Genomic DNA, 20,491 nt, shown 5'->3' with positions numbered 1-20,491 from the left:
AAAATTAACATGATTGCGCACAGTTTGGATGCATTTTCAGACTCCCTCCTCACACACACACACACACACACACACAGAAAGAGAGAGAGTGAAAGAGAGAGAGAGTGAGCACACGCAGCTTGTGTGTGTCAAGTGTGACCCGCCCTCACAAATCAAATGGCTAAAACGGAAATGACAATTTACATGTCAAAATCAATTGTGTATTTAAGACCCCATTACAAACATTAACCAGATACGAGCGCACCAAATACAATATCCATTACAAGAAAGGAATTACGCATAAAGATCCACGCACACATCTACTCAGTACATTATGCGTGATTCATGCATTACATCTGGGCTCCAAAGCCCTTGAAAAGTTGAAAAATGAAATCCTCTCTGGCTATTAGCAGAAGCAGATAATGAAATAGCGTTCATGTGAGTAAAAGTCTTCCGCGCACTCCAGAATTTCCAGCAGGGGAGCTGAAAACCGCACCATTACAAGACTTTTCTCAGATATAAAAGAATGATATTCTCCCTAACATCTGTGCTGAGATTTACACCGTCCCAGATGGCAAACCGCATTTAATGAACAGGCAGGCGGTAATATGAAGTCGCTTTGTACAGCAGTGCTCTCAAGTGTTTTTGATGAGCGAAAGACATCCACGGATCAAAGATCATAAGCCTCTCAATTTCCTTTAACTGTCTTAGCCGTCATTCACATCATCTTTACCCGTTTTGCTTCATTTTTAACATCTAAACTCGCATCTTGACAAATTCAGGCCCTGTCGGGAGTTCACAGGTCATGCGACACATTGTAAACTAGTCTATAATCCCTGTATAGAGGCCAATTAAGCATTAAAGCGGATTCAACAAAAGCCACATTGAAATATCAACCATGTTTGCATTTAAGCAGATGGATCAACAGCAGGAATAGCAAATTCCTTAATATTGTTTAATTACGCGCAAGTCTTTACATGCTTTGAATGATAAGGTTAATATTATTAGATAAACAATAGAGAGAGATATAACAAAACGAAAAATCCATAATCTTATTATTGTTTAGATAGATAGATAGACAGACAGACAGACAGACAGACAGACAGACAGACAGACAGACAGGCATACAGACAGATAGATAGATAGAAATGATGTCTGCAATTTGTGTTGAATTTAAATAAAACAAATAAAATTTAGTAGTTCAACCCAATTTGTTTGTTCAAATTCAAGCCCAAATTTATTGTTTACAACCAATAAACTTATAGACAGACAGACAGACAGACAGACAGACAGACAGATAGACAGATAGATAGATAGATAGATAGATAGATAGATAGATAGATAGATAGATAGATAGATAGATAGATAGATAGATAGATAGATAGATAGATAGAGTTGATATGGTTTTTAAAAATGTTCATCACTAATGCTTGAATACAAATCATGGTCAATTGCATCTGGTTCGGTAAATTTGATTGGTTCCAGGAATTAGAACTGCCTTTATCGGGACTTTAAGTAATGAGCACTGTAATGGCGAAACGGACGCAAGCGTCCATAATCAGTAGCTGCAGTGTAATGTTATTATGAGCTTAAATCTGTTCAACTTATTATCCCTGTCAACAAAACTGCTTCAAATCAGAGAAGAGGAAAAAACGTTATATATATATATAGAAATATAAAAAATGCATGTTAAAATCTTATTTTAAAAATCGATTGTTGTTGCTTCTCGAGTGTTCATTTAGAGATGAAACCCTGGAGTCTACACACTAAAGAAAATCCCTCGCCAGTCAAATTCTCGAGCTGCGTTGAGACAGGGTGACGGGAGAGAAGAGGTTAATCCGTGTTTAATGCAGTGATGGTCCACACTCTGATGGTTATGTTATCTCTGCCCAACATTTGGGTCTCCCACAATTTCAGCCCAGCCAAAATAGCTGCAAGAAAGTGCAGATGGAGTCACTCTCGACGCCTGAGGAGAAAAAATATTAATAGCTAAATAACTTCCCCTTACTTTCACTTAATCTTCCTCTCTCTCTCTCTCTCTCACTCTGTGTCCCTGTAACATATTCTATTCCAGATGGATTTGTTTAAAACGTCTCCCTATGCTTCTCTTTCAGTGCGGCTTTAGGCTGGAAAGTATCTGCTTTATTTTTATATAAATGTGAGAAAATATGGCATGCTGGTGCGCGTCTGGAGAGCCAATGCTATAAATTATTTCCCTCGTGCTTTTTCTTAGAATAAATATTTCATCAGTGAAAATGTGTTTGTGTTTTCTTCTAAAAATCATTTAGATGGTGTATAAAACTAAAATGAGTCTGCAGCCATCTCGCCTACAGTTTCTTTTATTGCCATTATCCCATAATAACACTCCTAATGCCCTGACTGAAGTCTGTTTGATTAGTCTGAAAACCTCAGGTAATCCACAGATTTGCTGAAGTGTCCAGTGCCACTCTCACAAATGGACGCGTGGTCGTGTTTAACTGATGCTCCTGCAGACAAAAAGAGCACCAGGTGAGCTGTCAGACGCGGGGCTGTAACCTATTAAAGACTAATTATGTTTGGCAGGTTTGCGCTGACTCTGCTGTCGCTCATCATATTTTTTATTTCCGTAACGAGGATGGCAGGTGCACAAGATTATTATTATTGTAATGGCCACGAAACTAAATGTGGAAGTCATTTAAAGCCATTAAGGTTAGACACATAGGGTCTGCTCAGAGTTTAAGCAACGTGTTTGCGTGTGTGTGCGTGAAAAAGGAAAATGTTTATGATGTCTTGCGGATTGCGTATGCCAAATTTAAGAATTAAAAAAAAAAGAAAATTAACTAGCTATATTAACTTAACGCATCATAAACACATGCCAAATAAATATTTTAATCTATAAAATAAAGTATGAATATAGGCTATTTAGTATGTCACGACATGTGAGGTTAATCTTTTCTGATTAACTAGCTAGTAACTGCGTTAACACCGCGTAAACACATGCAATAAAACGCCTTATGCGCACATGCAAAAATAAATAAATAACACATTTTGCATATTCCAAAAAGTTGACAATAAATAAATAAATAATAAATAAATAACAGATGATATAAAATAAACTGCAAATCTCATGAATTTACGCCCTGGGCGAGTCAGTGTGAGCCGTTTAGAGATGAAAGTGAAAAGAAATAAAGGGGCTCAGTTTAATCAGGGCTTAAAAGCTCTTCTACATTACGTTTGTGCGCGAAACCCCGGCGAGAGAGCGGTTGGGGGATCAGTGTGTTTCTTACCGGTGCCTCCGAGCTATTACACTCCTCAGCAACACAGACGCCCATTCAACAAACTGCAGCTCTAATAAGTCTTAACATTATTAAATGTTATCCGGATGGTAAACTTAAAGAATCCCTTCAAAGAATTTAACAGTGAATTCTGTGTTGTGCCGAAGATGAGACAGTAGAAATGACAGATTTATAGACTCATTAGCCCAGAGATGACGCACTCACAACATTCCCAACAAATTAATAAGCACAACCAGTGGAGAGCAACAGAATGAACATTTTTTTCATGCATGTGTTTAAAAACTAGCATAATTTTTTGTAGCGTGTGTAAATGCATATTTAAATGAGAATGAGGCAACATTAGCGTAACATTTGTAAAACGGTTTAAAACACAAATTAAATTACTTGCATTCCTATTTAACACATTGATTAATTCGTCTTAAAATATCCTTATTTTTAAACCAAAACAACTGTCAGGTATGTGTAAATGTAAACGCTTTACTTTGTCTTAAACCAACTGCGCAGTTACGCGCAACTAAACCCGCACAAAAGACGCCGTTTTGCACCATGAAATGTTGAGCTTACAATTGTAAACGCTCCTTCATATTACAAAACTATCTAGCAGCAGGGAGCACTGAATAATTTATCTGCCTTTCTTTTTTTATACTTTCCTTTGTACAAAGTTTTCCCCTCTTTTCTAGGATCTTTGAATAGGGGTCACCGGTCCAGTTGCTCTTTTTGCTGCCCGGCTCCAGAGCCCTTTCTCCTTTGTGTCTCAGTCTAAAGGTTACAAAGGCTTAAATCGAGATTGTTCATAACCAAGTTTAGAAAAACGCAAAAAATATAAAATAAGAAAATGCAGAAATTGTGCGTTTTAAATTATATTACATTCTAATTATATATATATATATATATATATATATATATATATATATATATATATATATATATATATATATATATATATATAGTGTATTTAATAAACCATTTTATTTTTCAGACAGCCTGTAATATATTTTCTGTATATTAAATTCAATTAAAAAGATTTTAGACTTAATTTTTTGTTTTATTTTTTGCTTTTAATAATAATAATAATAATAATAATAATAATAATAATAATAATAATAATAATAATAATAATAATAATTATTATTATTATTATTATTATTATTGTTATTATTATTTTAAATATATATTTAAAAATATATAAATGCAAAATGTTGGCAAAACAAGTCACCTGTACAGACTCCACATGTCCTGCATAATGTAGTTGCTTAAACTGACATCGATTCTCAAATGGGTCAAACTGTCAGCTGTCGTTTAGGGAGTCGTTAAAACGAGAGGGAAATGGAATGTGTCACACAAATTAATTTACCAGGCTAAATACCTGACGTCAGGACTCACATAAATAATTGAGTAAGTACCGAACAGCTAGCAGCATGAATAATGAGAGCGATTTGTGCCATTTTTCCAAGGGGGCGCACAGATTCCCCCTGGCGAGAATGAAGGACTGCAGCATCTGTCCTTTTCAAATAACAACCTAATGAAATATCAATTGCAACAACAGCAGCAATTATAGCACCAGTCCATCACGATCTGTCGGCGGATCCACACCTTGCAGTTTTAATAAACACCGCATATTTACACATCACGTTCGCTTGCACCCACAAAGACGTAAAGTTAAAGGCCTCTGACCTTTATCCCCGAGAATCCCGTCAATGCTGTGCTTGGTTTTCTTTTCTCCGTCTTCATCTTTTTTATCACACTCGTCATCGTCATCTTTCTTGCCAAAGCGAGCTCTCAAAACCCGACTAATGGAGCTAACTATAAAGAGAGATGAAAAAAACACGTTAAGGCTTAAAACAACAATATACATAAACAATAGAAAAATATTTTATATATTTAGCAATTTATATCAGCCTTATTTGTAACGTAAGAGCACTTTATTCTTCTAGATAGCCTATATTTAAAGGCTGATGAACAGGAAGTCTGTCGCGCACACAGAAAATAGATAAACTACTAATAAAAAATAAGGAGCATACCTACTAAATCATGCTAAATTCTCAAGTGTAAAATTACTCATTTTCTCACAGATTATTAAACGGAATTTTATATTGTTAAGATAATGTGCCTTCAGTCCTCTGTATGCCAATAATAAAGAAATTGTGCTTACCGGAAGAGGCCTCACCTGAAGGAACCGTGCCTCTGTCACACACTCCGTCCTTCAGCAACTTATCCCGGATTTCCCAGCTGAACATCCCTGGATTCTCACGTTTGTATTCCTCAATTCTCTTTTCAACGTCGGGTGTTGCAACTTGCTTTAGTTTGGAACCGCAAATGTTGAGAACAAAGAAAGAAAAACACAGACAAATAAGTGCGCGTTGTTTTTTCGTTTTTAAAAACTCAGTTATATTATTTAAAGCAAGGCATTAATAATTTAATATTATTTTTTTTCTGTGTATAATCCATTATGATTTTTAAACATGTATAAATCGTTCACTCACCCTTGGTTTGCTTCCACCAATAGCACCCGGGCGGATAGACCCGGTCTCCTGGTACCTGCAGAGGATTTTGGACACGCAGCCGTGTGAGACCCGCAGCTGTCTGGAGATCACACAGGGTCGGATACCGTGATGGGCCATTTCCACTATTTTGTGTCGAATATGATTAGGCAGAGGCCTTCCGTTGATGAAAACTCCACCGAGTTGATTGACTCGACCTTGACCCAGAGGTGTTGAGACTGTGCAAAAATATCCAGGCCCGAAAAGTAAGTTAAAATACGTAAACATAGCAGTAAAATAAAACTTGTGACACTTTAAGTGATATGTTTTACCTGTGCAATTTTTATTTTTAAAATACAAACAGCTTGCGCATTTGATGTACGCATGCAGCGTAACATAAAATATACAGTAAAGTGTATATAATTGTGAATCTCCCAGAATTAAAAAATCCCCAGGCTGTCACTAAAACATTTGCATGCTGTCACTTTGATTAATCACATCCTATCATTTAATATCATTTATCAAGTGATCAAGATTTTGAAACTATTCTTGCTGCAGGCTTAATATTGGAAGATGCGAATAATGATTAATCAAAGCCCGCAGAATTAATCCAGCAATCTCACACATTTTCTTTTTTCCTAAAAAGAATCCTTCTTTACTATCAATCTATCCGATGAGGATGTAACACTTGAGGACACTAATTGCCATTCAAGAGGCTCTAAAGATGTGCCACTTTAAACCTCGATTATTCCCAGTCATGCTACACAAATATTAGTGTGATGCGTTGAGCCAGCTCTCAGCTGTGTGTTTTATTTCCTTTCAGTGTTGCGAGATACTTCAGTAAATCCCACAGATTGCAGGAATCGTGGGTTGGAAGGATTTCGTCAAACTGCTCTTAAGCACGAATTCACCCGATCTAGGAAAGAGTTTCCCATTTAATACGCGGCGGAAAATGCAAATACCAAAGTGCAGATTTTACAAAAGGACGCGGCGAGAAATTAAAAGCGGTCCATTATCGAATTAATGATTTAATAAATTCTAGCATTTAATTTAGATCGTTTTTTGTTCTTTTTAAGCCTCCATCTCTTTCGTGTAAAGGTGTTTTACAATACTTCACATTAGCTAACTTAAAAAAAGTAAAAATTTGTCAGTATGTTGTAAAACTACAACTGTAAATATAGCAATAAAATACATTAGAAATAAAGACGAATTTCGTACCTTCTAATGGGAATCCGGTTCGTGGGTAGTTCTGGCCTGGTGCTGGCCGCATCATTCGAGGAACTGTTCCTGGTAAAGTAGCCATTCCAGCTACTCCCACACAATTTAAACTCTTACTTATAATTATGAATCAATCAATCAATCACACAAAAAGCTCCAGTGTTGTTTTTTGCGGCGTGGAAACTGTAACAAGTCCCAAAATTTTCAAAAGAAATCCAAACACGCATACACTGCAGTGCACAATGCCAAAAAGGAAGAAAAAAAGTCAGATTCTTTCAGTGGACACCAAAAAACAAAAGAGCAGAGTAAAGCATGAAATGTGCTCTGAATCAACTGTGAGTAAATATTAGTGAGAGGTTCTGCTAGTTTTGATTACAGCTCCTGTTTGCAGCCTGAGAGGAGTTTAAGTGGCCAACTTTGGCGCACATAGTGGGAGGAGGAAGCGCGCGTTACGATAGGCTCTCCAGCACTCTTTTATTCTCCATGGAGAGAAAGGGTGAAGCCCAGGACCAGGCGTCCAATCCGGAGGAACTTTGCAGAAAACACACACGCACACAAACTACCCTCCCACTCTCTCTTTAAGTCAACACAGGAAATGTTACAAGGAGTTTTCATTCATCTCTCATTTGAACTGAAACGTCAGTTTAATGCTTTGAAATCTTCTGAAATATAGGGAAACATTTACACGACAGTATCTTTAAACACATATTGAAATTACATAGTAACGATATAACAACAATGCATATTATTATTATTGTTGTTGTTGTTGTTGTTGTTTATTAACCACTAAAAGTTAAAATAAACATTAACTCATTTTGCCTATATATTTCATATAAATAGGAAAATATTGGACCTTCATCTTCATAAATTGTAATCATGAATTTGGCCTATGTGCATAATAATTTTTTTTACAGATGCATTGAATTATTTATTGTAATTATTAAAAAAGAAAAAAGGATACATGAAGGATATCTATGTATTTGTAGTGTTGTATAAAAAAAATGTGATTTTATGCTATTTGTTCGTGTGAAGAAAAACAAAAGTATCAAGAATGTATCGGAAATGTCAACACACCTACACGAGATTAAGGTTAAAAGGGCCCTGATGATGCACACGAACTAATGAAGATGTTTTGGCTAACACACTTCACATGAATCAATATGGATATTAGTCGTAGACAATATCAAAGGGTTTAATTAAAGGGTTTAATCAAAATATTTCATAGAAGCATTAATAGAAAGTATATAATCTATACATTAAATTAAAGGTTTTTGCATGGTTCTTTGCAGCCCATTTAATTCAGATACTAACTTTACCTGACGGTTCTTCAGAATATAAACCTGAAATATTTTTGACAGCAAGAAAAAAATCAATTGTACAATTGACTGAAAGAAAACAAAATCTTCCCTGTAAAACCCCTCTTTATAGTTTGTTTATTTTATTTTAGAATATACTGAAAATATGCAAAAAGTTCATGTTTCAAATGTTCTTCAGATCTGTGTTAGTTATAGCTTACTTTAATACTGCAGATAAGCCGCAAATGTTTTAACACTTAAATATTTTCTATGGTTGTAAAAACGCTTGTTATTCTACTTCAGACTTTATTTTAAGTCTGTAAGTCGCTTCAGCTGTTTTTCCGAGAGTGCTATAACCGCACATATGATAGGAAAAATCCTCCAGATTCTTTAGGTTGAATGGCTGTGCGCGTGTTCAGCTCTGTGGGACCGCCGCGCGCTGAGATTGTGTGGAAATTGCCGTGGCGAACACTCCTGGTGGAAAGCAATTTCACAAATAATTTTTACAACAATTAGGGAGTGTGGCGGGGTGAAATGGCGATTTCACATGCAGATGCGCCGGTAGGAAAGGACCTGGTGCCCGGCAGCGGAGCTCTGACCCTCAGTGTCCGGGTCTGGTGAACTGCGCGCGGCTCTGATAGGTGCAGCATATTGATAACTTTCAGTGACAATAACATGCAGCTAAAGGTTTAGCTGGAGAAAAATGGCATTTTCACACATTGAAAAACTGTACCAAAGCGTTAGAGCATTACTCTCTCCCTACTTAATTTTCTCTCATCACTTGACACTTCAGGATCACTAAGATGACAACATTAAAAGACGTTTTTTTCCGGCAGCGATGGCATGAAATAAACTTTTTTTGGCTTCCACAAAGGACATTTTAATGAAAAGTTCATTACAGAACCTTGCTTTTATTGTGAAGAACGCTTTTTTAAAGAAGTCCTGCACTAGACTCTAAAAATTATGGGCTGCTGTATTGAGTCACATATAGAGAAATAAATCTGTGGGAAAATTGTTGCAATTAAATTGAAATTACAATTTTTTAATTTAACTTATGATTGTTACGACAACTCATCATTTTTAAAGTGTATAGTTTTCTTTTGGTGCAACGGAAATGTTCAATAAATGTTGCATTTATAAAACCATCAATGCCAATAAATAATATTTATTTTTTAAGGTTCTGCATTAATAACGAAAGATCAAAACATTTTGATTAAGTTTGCGTGTATGTGCACTCAAATTTATTAGAAAGCATATATGTTTTGAATTCTGTGGTAGCTGTTCAACTTATCTATTTATTGTGCCATTATCTATGCAGATCTTGTGTTAGTTCGTTTTAGAAAAGTAAAAGCAATGATATGGCGGTAATATGCTCAGATTTCTTTCCACAGACACTCAAAAGTGATGTCATGGATAATGTTATGAAAACATGAAACTTTAAAGTTAATATCCGGTTGACTTGAGCGTGGATAATTTATAGGTAACCATTTGAGTCAATTATTTAGGGAACATATTTCAGCTTACATGTCACTAACAGAGCCTTAATAATATTTAAAAGGGAAACACGATCAAAAAAAGACAAAGAATATTAAAAAATGATAGTAAAACAAAAAACAATGCTTGAAACAGGGACATTTTATTATACAACAAAAGACAATAATAGCCAAAACTAACAGTGAATTATTGTGAATTCATTATTTAAACTTTCAAATGCTGAATTAAAGCAATACAGACGCACGATATTTACATACTTGCTTTGACTGCTCACGAGAAAAAAGCGCACGTGATGTGCAAGTAAATGTGTGTCCACTAGCAGGCGTTGTAAGCCAACTATGCCACAAAATATGTTGCAAACATGCTCTAAAAACAGCTCAAAGCGGCCTAGACACTTTTAACAGGCATCTATTTGTTCACCTTGTTGCATTAGACCGCTATTTAAGCAGCTTTTGATCAAGAAAAGTCTTTGACGTTGGCGTAATACTTATTCCACATTAATCTTAAGGCTGAAATCGAAGCAGAACATGTTCATTCTCATGAATCTAATTAAAAACATAACGTTCACAGCTATCAGGCCATGATTTCAGAAATTTGGAAAAGTTGTGGTAAGAGTCTGTGAAAATGGTCAACAAACGTGTTTTGTGTATATAGCCTAATGTTTGAAGTCATCCACACAAAGAAAATAGTAATATATATATGCAGTCAAGTCTGGAATTATTGATTCAATTCTCATAAATCCCTGAATAAAACGTTTATATATATATATATATATATATATATATATATATATATATATATATATATATATATATATATATATATATATATATATATATATATATATATATATATATATATATACACAAAGACATTCATTTTCTTGTCGACTTAGTCCCTTTATTAATCTGGGGTTGCCACAGCGGAATGAACCGCCAACTTATCTAGCAAGTTTTGTTTTTACGCAGCGGATGCCCTTCCCGGACAATTTAGCCTACCCAATTCACCTGTACAGCATGTCTTTGGACTGTGGGGGAAACCGGAGCACCCATAAATATTACCCAATTTGGGTTAAAACAAGCGAGCATTTTTAGTGTGTATGTTCTATTATTTAAATGTAGTCAAATGTACACTGTAAATACACTGTTGCAGCTTAATTTTTTTTGTTTAATATATATATATATATATATATATATATATATATATATATATATATATATATATATATATATATATATATATATATAAATTGTAGTTGTGTCATGTATTATAAGATTGTGCTGTGATGTGGAAATCATTTTATGTGCCTTTCCAGAGACTTTGTGACAAATTAATTGCCAATATTAGTACTTATAAATGGTATGATGTTTCCCTTTTTCTTCTTCTTTTTTTTCTTACCTCAATCTATCCATTGACTTATTTACTTATTTTCTTATTTTTAAGGATTACTATAATTTCTATAAACCATTGCATTTTTTTTTGTAAAACTTGCAAAAATATTGATAACCTTAAATAAACATTTTTTAAAAAGTAAATAAATAATAATACAATTGTAGTCATATCAAATTGACTAAAAATTAGGCCGAGCTGATAAAAGATATATCTAATCACGATAAACATATCAATGATAAGCTCTTTTTTTAATCTATATTGATCTAAGAGCCAATCACACAGCAGAAATGTGCAACAATGGGAATCTTAAAGTGTGTTGATATTAGAGATGTACCGAATTTTCGGCCACCAAAAGTGTATCAGCCAAAAATGTTAATCCATTTAGTGAACCCTCTAATTCTTGTGGCTTCAGTTATTGTTGGTGTACTCTTTTAAATCTGAAAGCATTACCAACTTACATCGAAATATATATTGTTATCATTCAATATGAATAAAAGTTATCGAGACTGCATTTCTACCATGTCACCCAGCCCAACTAAGAATATTAAGTTAAACTTTGTATAACAAAAAATAAGTTGAAACCTGAATAACTTCTTGAACACAAGTTGGCATTCATATATGTGGACAAAATATAAATAATAAAAAGGAAATGTTCCCTTAATATTTACATTAAAAACGTTATTTAAAACCTGAACATGCAGAAGTAATATGCTTAATAGAAACATTCACATATTTTCTTCTAAATAATTAACCTCTATTCTGTGGTCATTTTCTCACCCTGGGGATCTCCAAGCTAGCCTGTGCTAAATGTGTCATGCGTGTACGTGTAGACACTGAATGAGCTCCAGACTTTGCTGGCAGGTTTGAGAAGTGCTGGGGAAGCCGGTACAAAACCGCAGCCTGTTAGGCCTCTTCCTCTCTCCTTCACGCTGTCCACACTCCCCACGGACTCTTGTTAACTTGCTAAGGCATGCTCACATCTGCTGAGAATTATCACAATGTGTTATTGCTTCCCAAGCTGAATTATTTTATCAGACGGAGAGAGGGAAAGTGTGTTAAGAGTTGTGTGTGTGGACAGGGTCGCCGCTTGTTTAACTTCACAGTTTCTCCCAATAGGAGAGATGAGACACGAGACACGCATGCAGATCACACAGATGAGGAAATATTAAAGTCTTACAGAGCCAAGATGGAGATAAGTATATCAAAAAGTAAATCAGGAACGCTAGCCTAAATGTTGATGACCACACAGCTTTAAAGTTTTAAACACAGATAACAACAATGTTTAAAACAATGTTACAGTTTACAGATAATATCAGTGTTGGCCAGAGTTATTTAAGTAAAGCTGACAACAGGCATGGGCTGGTATAAGTTTCTGACGGTATGATAACCTTGGATAAAAATATCACGGTTTCACGGTATTTTAATTACTGCTGTAAATTAATTATTTTTTAAATGTCTTATTAAAAAAAAAAAACCTTTTCCCCATTTAACGTAATATATGAAACATTTATAATATTTTGGAACAGTAAACATGTCAGGCTACATAAATAAAATAAACTATTGACTTCTACTATCTTTATTAGCTTCAAAAACAGATTTCCTTACAACACATAAAAAAAAAACACTTAAAAAAAACCCTCTACATATACCTTAGAAACGGTATAGCAAAACATTTTTGCGGTTTTAATACCTTGATTTTTCTAAAATATCATCCCATGCATAGCTGACTAAAATCTAAAAGTAACATACATACATGCAATTATACATACATTATATATATATAGAAATATATACATATATATACACTATACACTATATATATATATTAAAAACTTAAATTCATTAAGGAAGATCTAAAACATTAAAATTATAATGAATGATATAAAAAAGAAAACTATAATAGTGATTAAAATAACATTATCATGGCCTAGAAACATTATTATCTACTATAACAATTATTTTCATTCATTCAGCTTAGTCCCTTATTTATCAGGGGTCGCCACAGTGGAATGAAACGCCAACTATACCAGCATTTGTTTTACACAGTGGATGTCACATTACGGTTAATTTAGTTCATCCGATTCTCCTATAGCGCATGTGTTTGGACTGTGGGGGAAACCGGAGCAACCGGTGGCAACCCACGCCAACACAGCGAGAACATGCAAACTACACACAGAAACGCCAACTAGCCCAGCCGGGACTTGATCCAGTGACTTTCTTGCTGCAAGGCAGCAGTGCTAACCACTGAGCCACTGTGCCACCCCTAATTCTTCTATTATTATTTATAAACGGAGATTGAATAAGAGGAAATTGTGAATATAATTAAAAACCAAACCAAATCCAAAAACCAAATCATGCATTGGTTGATTCTACATGAAACAATAAATCAATTTCTGCACAATATACAATACAAAAATCTGTACAAATGAGGGGTGCTTGTCCAAAACTCAATGATGCCAGTTCATTAAAATATTCAATTTTCACGTACTTCATTCAAAGCAACTTATTCAAGGCACATATTTTTGTCACATTGTAGTTTTTGTTTTCTCTGGGAATTAAACCCACATCTATAAACCTATATTTATCTATTATTTTTATTTTTCATTCATCACAAGTTTATCACAATTTATTTCAAGGTACAATTCTTGCAATCAAAAACCTTTAGCTCAATTTCCTAATTTGCTGCATATTAATAGTTATTAAGATAGTATTAGGGTTTAGGTATATGATTCGGGCATGCAGAATGAGTTCATACTATACACATTTAAAGGCCATTTTATTAGGTACACCTTACCGAGTTGAGCCCCTTTTTGCCTTCAGAACTGCCTTAGTCCTTTATGGCATAGATTCTTCAAGGTACTGGAAATATTCCTCAGAGATTTAGGTCCATGATTGACATGATAGCATCACGCAGTTGCTGCAGATTTATTGGCTTCCGTTCCCCTACATCCCAAAGGTGCTCTATCAGATTGAGCTCTGGTGACTGTGGGGGACGTTTGAGTTCTGTGAACTCATTATCATGTTCAAGAAACCAGTCTGAGATGATTCGTGCTTTATGACATGGTAAGTTATCATGCTGGAAGTAGCCGTTAGAAGATGGGTACACTGTGCTCATAAAGGGATGGACATGGTCAGCAACAATACTCAGGTAGGCTGTGGTGTTGACAAGATGCTCAGTTGGTACTAATGGGCCCAAAGTGGGCCAAGAAAACATCCCCCACACCATTACAACACAGCCTGATCCATTCATACAAGGCAGGATATATCCATGCTTTCATGTTGTTGATGACAAATTTTGACCCGACCATCCGAACGTCGCAAAAGAAATCGAGACTCATCAGACCAGGCAACATTTTTCCAATCTTCTAATGTCCAGCTTTGATGAGCCTAAGCAAACTGTAGCCTCAGTTTCCTGTTTTTAGCTGACAGGAGTGGCACCCGGTGTGGTCTTCTGCTGCTGAAGCCCATCTAAATGCATAAGGTTGCTGCCATGTGATGGGCTGATTAGAAATTTGCATTAACGAGCAGTTAGACAGCTGTACCTAATAAAGTGGCCGACAAGTGTATATGTACTAATAGACAACCAATATCTAAATAATGCACAAAAGCACCACTGTAAAAATATCAGTAAATTAACAGTTTTCTGTGTTTGTAAATTATTTATTTTTATTTTTTCCCATTAATTTATGCTTTTTAACCCTTTGATGCACAAGCTATACAATAGATATAGATAGAATAAGCTTAGATGGGTCACTTTAGACCCGTGTAGTGCATCAAAGGGTTAATTGCAGGAAGCGACCTTGATCTTTCATCCAACAACTTTTAACCTTGTTAGAAAAAGTGACTTTGCTTAACATTTTAAAAAGTTTAATGTGATATATTGTCTGGGTCAGTGTTTTCTTTACAATTTCTAGACTTATTTCTCTATTATTTCTTACACATTATATTATTTTAAACTACTAAAAAGTCACTTTGTTAAACTGTCGAGTTGAATTTTTAAAATCAAAAGTTAACAAAGCACAAATCAACATCCCAAAATGCAATTCACAACCATAAATAAACAAAAACACCTTGTGAATCACAAAATATGCAAACTGTTCAGTACTGTAACAGATATTTTTACTGTCAAATGTATAGTGGGAATTGGTACTTAAACTAAAGTGTTACCATTTGATTATGTCACTTATTTCACAAGAATCGTGCAATGCTTTCATAAGAGCCACATTAGTAAAGCTATTTGTGCTGCAACATGCATCAAATCCCATCTTCACTTTGTTTTGGAGTTTGGTCTGTGTAGTTGTAAAAAAGTAGATGTTGCAACTTCTAAGCAAACAAAGTTTCTAAGGAAGACGCGAGTACATACTTACATGCCTGGAAGCAGAAGCGCTAGCTGCAGACTCCCCCTCTGACAGGCTTTAGAGGAGGCGCAGTAGGAGGCCTGCTGGATTGCAGAGATGGATTGCAGTGGAGGAGAAGAACCGCTCGCGTCTGAGGGACTCCTAAAGGAGAAGAGGAATGTGGGGGCCGATCAAGGCGAGCGGCAGACGTCTTAGACACTTATTGGTAAACAGCAGTTGAAAAGATAGTCCCAGCACTGCCAAAACGCCTTATCACCTAAAAGCAGACGTGTCACCTGTCTTTGTCATTCAAATACAAAGATATTTCAAATGAATCTCGCTTTAATATGTTCAAATCTATATACGCTTCTTTTAGACTGTGATTAGAGCGATGTGAAAGTAGCGCATATTTTGCTGTAAGTGATTGTAGAAAATCACCACAGAATCCAATATAGCTTTACAAGTCAAAAAGGAAATGCCCTGCGCTAATAATCCTCAAAATGTGCAAAGACATGAAGCACAGATATTGACCTATTGGCCCACAGCAACATTAAAAGCACATTTTATTACAAGAAGAGCCCAACAATCCAGATTAGTTTGAGAACTTTCTTTTTTTAAAGCAATATTATAGTATTTACACTGACTAAAATGACCTGAGAGTAACCCAAGAGCTCATATACATATGTGCATTGCAGCATGCTCATGAATATTTTAATTACATCTTATCTAGCAAATGAAGTGGCAATTATGAATTCTCTTGAACACATATTCTAGTGCTAGAGAGAATAGATTAATCTAAGAAACAAGAAATGTTCATTTTAGACAGTGAGGATTTCAATTTAAACCACAATACTGCAAATGCACCAACCATATACTGGCGTACACTGTAGTTTATGATTACACTTGAGTTACTGAGGTATTTGTGTTTAATGTGGATCAAAGATGAAACGTTCAATTTTGGTGTTTCTAAAATTTCTAAAAGAGATTTTTCATATTTAAAAAATAATTTAATGTAAAAGTAAAGGCCTGGTTTTACAGATATAGCTTAGATTAAGTCGGAATTAGGCCATACACAGAATTAGTTTATATGTATATACCTGTTGAAGTCAGAATTATTAATATATGGCTTAATGGGGGTAATAACCTTAAAATGTTTATTAAAAAATTAAAAACAGCTTTCATTCAAGAAAAAATAAAACAAATAAGACTTTCTCCAGAAGAAAAAATATTATCAGACATTCTGTGAAAACTTCCTTGCCCTGTTAAACATCATTTGGGCAATATTTTAAAAAGAAAAAAAAAATCAAAGGGGGGCTAATAATTCTGACTTAAATTGAATACGAAGAGTTTAGATACAAAAACCTCTAAGTGTCATCAGAAGTTTCAATCAAAAATTAGCATTTTTCTTAGCCTTTTTTGTTTGAGTTATTTCGCTTTGAAAAACATGAAAAGGACCTATTCTTAGCCATAAAAGTGATTTTACTGAACATACACACAGGAGTCTGACAAAAATGCTCATCTTAGAGAAAAATTCAGACAGCATTTAGAGGTTTTTGCATACATACATACAGTTGAAGTCAGAATTATTAGCCCCCCTTTGATTTTTTTTTTCTTTTTTAAATATTTCCCAAATTATTTTTAACAGATTCAGGAAATGTTTACATTATGTCTGATAACATTTTTTCTTTTGGAGAAAGTCATATTTGTTTTATTTAGGCTAGAATAAAAGCAGTAATTAATTTTTTTAAAAACATTTTTGGGACAAAATTATTAGCCCCTTTAAGCTAATTTTTTTTTCGATAATCTACAGAAAAACCATCATTATACAATAACTCGCCTAATTACCCTAACCTGCATAGTTCACCTTATTAACTTAGTTAAGCCTTTAAATGTCACTTTAAGCTGTATAGAAGTGTCTTAAAAATATCTAGTAAAATATTATTTACTGTCATCATGCAAAGATAAAATAAATCAGTTATTATAAATAAGTTTTTAAAACTATTATGCTTAGAAATGTGCTGAAACAATCTTCCTACCATTAAACAGAAATTGGGGAAAAAAAATAAACAGGGGAGCTAATAATTCTGGGGGGCTAATAATTCTGACTTCAACTATATATATATATATATATATATATATATATATATATATATATATATATATATATATATATATACTGTATATATATATATATATATATATATATATATATATATATATATATATATATATATATATATATATATATATATATATAATGAACTAGCTTTTTCGGGACAACTTATTGTTTTATGTTCAATCTACTTAAATTCAAACTGATAAGTTAACTTAATATCTTTATATTGTTCCAACACAAATTGATTGTGTAAAACCCAGCATTGTTTTACAGTGCATTGTCATTGCACAAGTAGAACATTCTAGTAATTTTTATAAATGCACTTCAGAAAATCATTATTGGTGTCCATCTTGAGACTAAACAATGGCACTAATATATATTAAGATCAGTGAGTGTAAGTTTTTTTCAGTTAAAACAGCTCAGACTTATATTTCAGGGCTTAAGCCTCTCTGAAACCAGGGGAAAGTGTCTACAATAATGTCACAAATAAATTTTGTGAAAGAAAATGCCATACAAATGAGAGAAAATGTATTCCATTGTCATTCACCATAACAGATTTATTTATGAATTTTTCTTTTAAATAACAATTATTCAGACTTATTATTTAGTAATAAGTGTTATTATAAGTTATATAATAATTAGATGCTTATTACTATATATAATATATATTACTATATATATCTACTTATTATTTAGATATATAAAATAATAAAGAGAGAAATGTTGATATATTTTCATACTTTTTTTTTCTTGCAAATCTTCTCATCAACAAATGTGTAAAAAATGTCAATTAAATAGCAATTTCAGGTGTTTATTGTGATACTTAAAGTTCTTAATTACTGTTTGACAAGATCCTTCTAGAAATCTTTCATGTATGGGGGAAATGTATCAGTTTATACATCAGTAATATGTTTTCCATGCCATTTTACAATGAATGGCTTTAACTGCGCAAATCGACTTTGAATATGGCAATATGAAACAGACCTATAAATCTACCTAAAGCTGGTCTTTAGTGTTTCAAACACATATTGCAGCAGGTAAAGGAGTCATTTCTCCACACAGAATACCATGGAAATTAGACTGATATCAAGATCTATTGACCCAAATTAAGACCCCGCTGGGTTCCTGATTACCCCTTTTGACATCCTTGTGGTGGGTTAAAATTGCAATTTTCTTAAAAATGAACCCATTCTATTCAGTTTTTTTTTCTGGTGTAAAAACAATTATCCGATAAGAACACCTTTGTGTCGTCCATACATAATACATGACATTGAATTGAAAACATGAGAATAGGAAATGCCCTGTGATTTTAAAATGCAAATTTGCAGTTGTGTTTTTCTTCTCTGGCTTCTACCTAGATCAGTTTTGCTTGCTGAGATTAATTGCTGAAACTTACAAAAGATTACTTTAACAGATATACTAATAAAATTACTATTGGTGTATTGTTTTAAAATTTTCACAGTATGTCTGATAATATTTTGTCTTCTAGAGAAAGTGTTATCTGTTTTATTTGGGCTAGAATAAAATCAGCTTTTAATGGTTTTAAAACCATTTTAAGGTCAATATTATGAGCCCCTCTTAAGCAATATTTTTCAACTGTCTTCAGAACAAACCACTGTTATACAATGACTTGCCTATTTACCCTATAACTTAACATAATGAACCTAGTTAAGCCTTTAAAATGTCACTTTAAGCTGAACACTAGTGTCTTGAAAATATCTTGTCAACTTTATGTACTGTCATCAAATATCCTTATTATGGACTACATATTCAGTCATGCAACACAGACACACACCTGCTCCAAGTCACCAGTGATTGCAAACACTTACACACCTCCCCAAACACACAAATGTTGCTGAGTCTTGTATACTGTAAAGTAGATGTCCGCATTAAATTAAATTTCCGAATAAAGTGCGGGAGCGGTCGATAACTAGTTTAATTTTGTATGGGAGCAGTCGATCTAGCAATATCGCTCCTGACTCCTGAGCGAGCGAGCACACGTATGTATGTGTGTGAATGAGACAGCGTGATGCTGTGTTTAGCTTGTTTGTTGCTGTCTGTGTGTGTGTGTGTGTGTGTGTGTGTGTGTGTGTGTGTGTGTGTGTATGAGAGAGAGCACGTGATGCTGTTTGTGTGTGTGTCAATTGCTTGGTGCTTATGTGTGTGTGTGTGTGTGTGTGTGTGTGTGTGTGTGTGTGTGTGTGAGTGTGTGTGAGTGTGTGTTTATACAGACAGCTTGTTATAGGCTGTCTGGACTCTGTATAGCTGGGTGGTTTTCGGATTGGTTCCCCCCTACCCCCCGTAGAAAACAGACAAAATGCCGAATATAAACGGAAGCGATTGGGTTTGGGCTAAAACCTGGCGTGAGCGGGATTCAAAATGTAGTCCCGTGCAGATCTCTAAAGTGAACATTACGATGGGTTTTCCCTTGCCTTGTTCCCCGTGTTAGACCTTGCCTTGTTTTGTTGATTATTCCTGTGTGCTGCCTGCCTTTTGACCACTTGCCTGCTATTTGGACTACGACCTAGGATTGCCCTTATCTGTTTGCTCCTGTATTGATCTCTGCCTGTCTGACCAACCTGCTAATAAATCCTGCATTTGAATCCTCACTCCCTGTTGTCACCGTCACTTCACCATTACACAAATACATTCAGATAATTTACTTTAATCATTACTAGTGGAATGTGAAGACATTTTTAGCCAGCATAACAAAAAATGTTTCTGAAGACAATCACCTACTGCATTATTATGTTAGGAAATTCATTCATTTATTTTGTTTTGGGCTTAGTCCTTTTACTAATCAGGGGTTTCCACAGTGGAATGAATCGCCAACTCATCCAGCATATGCTTTATGCAGTGGATGCCCTCCCAACACTGGGAAACACCCATACAATCTTGCATTCGC

General features: G+C 34.5%; 1 protein-coding gene and 1 long non-coding RNA gene across 5 annotated transcripts in view; both read right to left on the bottom strand.

Moving 5' to 3' along the window:
- Positions 1-7,402, bottom strand: part of pax7a (paired box 7a) — a 123,463-nt gene extending 116,061 nt beyond the window's left edge. For 2 of the 4 annotated variants that reach the window (NM_131325.2, NM_131332.3), the window contains 4 exon segments: positions 4,929-5,057; positions 5,407-5,551; positions 5,738-5,973; positions 6,953-7,373. In NM_131325.2, the coding sequence (NP_571400.1) occupies positions 4,929-5,057; positions 5,407-5,551; positions 5,738-5,973; positions 6,953-7,037 (595 nt within the window). In that variant the 5' untranslated portion in view covers positions 7,038-7,373. 4 annotated transcript variants of the gene reach the window in all.
- Positions 1-20,491, bottom strand: part of LOC141376673 (uncharacterized) — a 208,799-nt gene that overhangs the window by 129,526 nt on the left and 58,782 nt on the right. Inside the window, exon 4 of the long non-coding RNA XR_015503042.1 lies at positions 15,501-15,632. This is a non-coding gene — a long non-coding RNA (uncharacterized LOC141376673). The remainder of the gene's footprint in view (positions 1-15,500; positions 15,633-20,491) is intronic.

This window comes from Danio rerio, chromosome 11, assembly GCF_052040795.2.
Source record: "Danio rerio strain M-AB ecotype USA chromosome 11, GRCz13ab, whole genome shotgun sequence".
Classification (NCBI taxonomy): domain Eukaryota; kingdom Metazoa; phylum Chordata; class Actinopteri; order Cypriniformes; family Danionidae; genus Danio; species Danio rerio.
Note: the sequence above shows the minus strand (reverse complement) of the source record. Positions and strands in the feature narration are given on the sequence as shown.